This window comes from Fukomys damarensis, unplaced genomic scaffold (assembly GCF_012274545.1).
Source record: "Fukomys damarensis isolate Sample0158 unplaced genomic scaffold, DMR_v1.0_HiC HiC_scaffold_24, whole genome shotgun sequence".
Lineage (NCBI taxonomy): Eukaryota > Metazoa > Chordata > Mammalia > Rodentia > Bathyergidae > Fukomys > Fukomys damarensis.
This window is the reverse complement of record NW_022900936.1, coordinates 1775506-1779696: the sequence shown is the minus strand read 5'-3', so window position 1 is coordinate 1779696 and position 4191 is coordinate 1775506. Positions and strand designations below refer to the sequence as shown.

General features: G+C 60.1%; 1 protein-coding gene across 3 annotated transcripts in view; it reads right to left on the bottom strand.

Annotated features, from left to right (window-relative positions):
* The window catches only part of Tspear (thrombospondin type laminin G domain and EAR repeats), a 161899-nt gene that overhangs the window by 3602 nt on the left and 154106 nt on the right, over positions 1–4191 (bottom strand). For all 3 annotated transcript variants that reach the window (XM_010636443.2, XM_033768120.1, XM_033768119.1), the window contains one exon: positions 70–257. In XM_010636443.2, the coding sequence (XP_010634745.1) occupies positions 70–257 (188 nt within the window). The remainder of the gene's footprint in view (positions 1–69; positions 258–4191) is intronic.

Genomic DNA, 4191 nt, shown 5'->3' with positions numbered 1-4191 from the left:
GCCCCCGGAAAGGGCGGCCCCCCCCCCTGCCCCCCCCCCCCACTCTGGCCCAGCCTGCCCAGCCCGTACCTGCACGTGGGGATGTCCTGAAACTTGACAAAGGTCTGTGCAGTGACGTTGAGCTCGTAGATGGCCGAATTGATGACGTAGGAGTCGTTTTGCAGTTGCATCCCCACGTCATAGCTGTGGCTGTTGGCGACAGCCAGGAAGATCCTGTCGCCGATGCGGAAGACTTCCCAGTCAGCAGCACCAAACGTCTAGGGGGAGGGAGGAGGCCACTGCGGGAGGGCCGCGCCCGCGCCATCCACAGGAGCCCCTCCTCCGCGCCCCAGCGAGTTCTCCACCGAAGCCAGCAGCGACCCTGCGTCCGCCTCCGTGCTCCGAGGGCCCACGAGGAGGGGTGTGCGGGGTGCAGGGGAAGGAGGGACAGGAGGAACCTAGGCCGAGGGCGGCTGAGCCCAGGACAGGAGGGACAGCGGGGTGCAGACGCTCTTCGGCCCAGCCCTCCATCAGCAGGAGGAGGGGTGGTGAGGTGCCTCCATCCCCTGGGCTGCAGCGGTGGCCAGACACGGACTGGAGCTGCTGGTTCTGGCAGGAAGTTCATGCACCTGTCCCTTCTGCAGATAGCGGCTGCAGACCCTGGGCGTCCGCGGGAGACTCACCTGCCCTGAGGGTGCCCAGAGCGGGCGGACACAGGGCACCAGCCTCGGGGGAGGGCCCACACTGGGGGAGACCATGCGGCCGACTCCGTGCACGTGGCGGGGAGCCACAGTCTGGACGGCTGGGGCGGGGGACAGTGGGCAGGGTTTGTTGCTCCAGGGTGCGGTGAGGCTGAAGGGGACACCCTGAGAGAGGAGAGAGCCCCAACACCCTGGCTGCTCCTAGCAGGGCAACCCGACGTTCAGAGGGAGGGGCGGGGTGGGGAATTTAAGGATTTCCACTGCAACCACTGGGGGGCGCCCCAGGACCCAGGCCCAGGCCCAGGGACAGTGGGAAGCCCTAAAGAGCAGGGAACCGCACACTGCACAGCCAGGCCTAAGCCAGGCTCCCAGAGGCGACCAGTCATTCACAGTTTGGACAGAACGATGCTCAAGGCCCCTGAGAGGACGATGGCAGAGTCCATATGTTACAGTTTGGGTCTAGGTGTCCCCAAAACCTCCTGTGATGATTTGTGGGAGCTTTTTCAGGGGTTGGAGAATGCAACAGTGGGATTAAGGGTGTGATAATGATGATGATTTTTTGGGGGTACCAGGGATCAAACTCGGGTCCTTGGATTTGTGAGGCAGGCGGCAGAACCACTGAGCATGTGATTATTAAACCAGTCCACTGGATGGTTTGGCACGGCCCTAATCCCAGCAGCCTGAGTGTGCCATAGGGGACAGAGGGAGGCTGGTCTTGTCCCTCACTTGCTTGCTCTTGCTGTCTGCTGCTTGTTGCTGAACGTCTTCTCTGCAAGGCCCCTCTGCCACCCTGCCCAGAGCCAGCCGACTGTGGACTGAACCTCTCCCCTTTGCATGTGGGTGTTTTGTCTCAGCAAGGAGAGAAAAGCAACTACATGCCGTAACAGCTGCTAAGGAGTCACGAGCCACCTGTTCAGACAGAGTCATTAAGGCCTCCAGAGAAGAAGACGCGGCAGCAGAAGGGAGCGATGCAAGTGACGCCTGGCTCCCCAGCGTCTGCAGTGACTGTGCGGTCGGGGCAGCTTGGGCAGCGCGCTGGCCTGGTGTGTGCTGCCTGGGAGCCCCAGCAGTGGGAGAGAGCAGCTGAGAGAAAAAATATGAAACTGGTGTTCTACAACCAGTGAACCAGTGAAAGCAACTTTCAGAAATGAAGGAAGGGCCCGGGATGTAGCTCCGTGGCGCCCCCGCCTGCCTCAAAAGCACAAGGTCCTGAGTTTGATCCCCAGTACCAAAAAAAAAAAAAAAAAAAAAAAAAAAAAAAAGAAACGAAATGAAGGGAAGACAGGCACTTTTAGTGTTCCCTGCGGGGACAAGTGAAACCACATCACTGTTAGGTTATTACTTCGCATGTGAGGTAGTATGACATTAGTAAGTTACCCTGTGCATTGTAACTACTGGCACAACAAACCCACAAATAAGGGGAGAGAAAATGGGAGACCATCATCTAAGTGACAAGGACTTGTGTCCAGAGTGTAGAACTCCTGCGTACCAATGAAAAGGCCAAAAATTAAACACAGGCAAAAGACATTTCCAAGTGGAAACAGAGGACCAGTGAGCCTATGAAAAGGTGCTCAGATTCGCGAGTCCCTGGGAGTTGAAAACTGGAAGTTTTCCAGCTGGCGCAGTTACTCGCCCTGTCCTGTGCAAAGGCCTGCAGGGCAGGGCAGTGTGGCTCCCTAGCAGGAACCGGTTGGGGAGGGCAGCGAGGCCCCCAGGCAGGCAGCAAACAGGAACAGGAAGTCACTGCCCCAAAGCACAAAAGCAACCAGGACCCCACAGAGCAGGAATGAAACCAGGCAAGAAACCAGGGGAGCTTCCTGGTGGGGAGGGAGAGGGAGCAGGAGCGCAGAGGAGCGGGGGCATTTGGGAGTGGGACATCCTGTCCCTGTGGTGAGTGGACCAGCCAAGCTGGACACGCAGCCATCTGGACATGTCACTGAGCACACGTGAATGAGTTCAGGAGTGGGCACCAGCCTTCGAGGACACATAGTTTCCTGTCTGAAGCCCCCAATGCTGGCCAGGCTGTCTGTAGACTGGGAGGAAACCATGCGCCACTTGCTTTCCCTGGGAGCTCAGTGGCCCACGTGTTGGGGGGAATGAGCCCACCCCTGAAATGAGTCTCTGCTGCCCAGTTTGGTGGACTCCGCTGGTTTTCCCCTGGAGAACCCGGCTAACAGCTTCCCAGCGCCTGGGAACTTAGAAGTGAATCCTGCGGCCAGAGAGCTGAGCCCTGTAGCCACTTCCCAGCTGAGACATGGCCTGCTTCCAGTGTGCTAGGCCAGAATTTGGGGTGGATTTTGGCTCTACAGCCATTAGGCATCTGCCAGGGGCACCCTGCAGGGCCACGTACACCCGTGTGACTGCTGTGACCTCTGTGCGGGTCCCAGCCGGGGTGTGGCACCATGCTAGGTCACCTGTCCTAGCATGTCTGGGGAAATCCTCTGAGCCAGGTCTTGCCCAGGTCCCCCTGTGAGGATGAGGAACTGAGTCTGGGGTGCCGAGACCCCTGAAACCACGTGCTTCGGGCCTGGGGTCCCTGCACCCAGAGAGGCAGCCAGGTGATGCTGTGGGACCCTGCAGTGCCAGCCCATCCCTTCCTGCCCCGCATTTTCCGGGGACAGGTCCGTCATCCAGACCACAGGGAAGAGGCTCAGGGTCCCACGGAACGGGAGTTTTCTCCACTCCCAGGTCAGTTAAGCCCTCACCCAGAAATCCTGCATGATGCTGCCCAGGTGTGTCCTGGTCCCCGCCTGGCAGGTCCTGGCTGGCACTGCCTGGTGCTCAGCAGGAAGCAATTACAGAGCCACACATGTAGATAGCAGAGGGCGCTGCTGACCGAGGAGCCCTTGGGGGAGCTCACACTGCAGCCAGGCTTCCCGGCCTGAGGCTGCCCTGGGAACCACACAGACCTGAGGGAGGTCGAAGGGACTCACTAGGATCAGGGCCCTGCGGAGGCACCTCTGGGCGGTGCAGCCGCTCCTCACACTGCTGTCTGTCACCGTCCCCAGGCCCACCCCACGTCCTCCGGTGGGACGCCAGCACCGTCCACTCTGCACCCACTCCACGGCCCACGACACCAGAACCCATGGGGCCGCGTGTCCCCTGACCGCTCTCTACTCTGGAGGAAACAGGACTCTCGAATTGGACTTCACTGACTCCGCCCAGGCCCGAGCAGAGGACGCCAGTTGGTGCATGCCACACAAGTGTGCACACCTGTGCACATGCTGCGCACACACCGCATGCAATGCCCCGCCCACACACGTGCACGCACATGAACACACACAAGGGGGACACACACATCATGGACAGGCAGCGCTGGCTGAACACATACAGACGTACACAAGTACACAGGCACCTCCACGCGTGCATACACAATGCACGCACTTTGTACACACGCGCAAGCCTGTACCCCCAGCAAGTCCCCCCAGAAGGCAGGGCCTCCTCTCTGCTCCGCTGCGGGCCCAGAGGCCCTGATAGCCTGGGAGGGGTCCTGTGTGTCCCTGCAGATTCC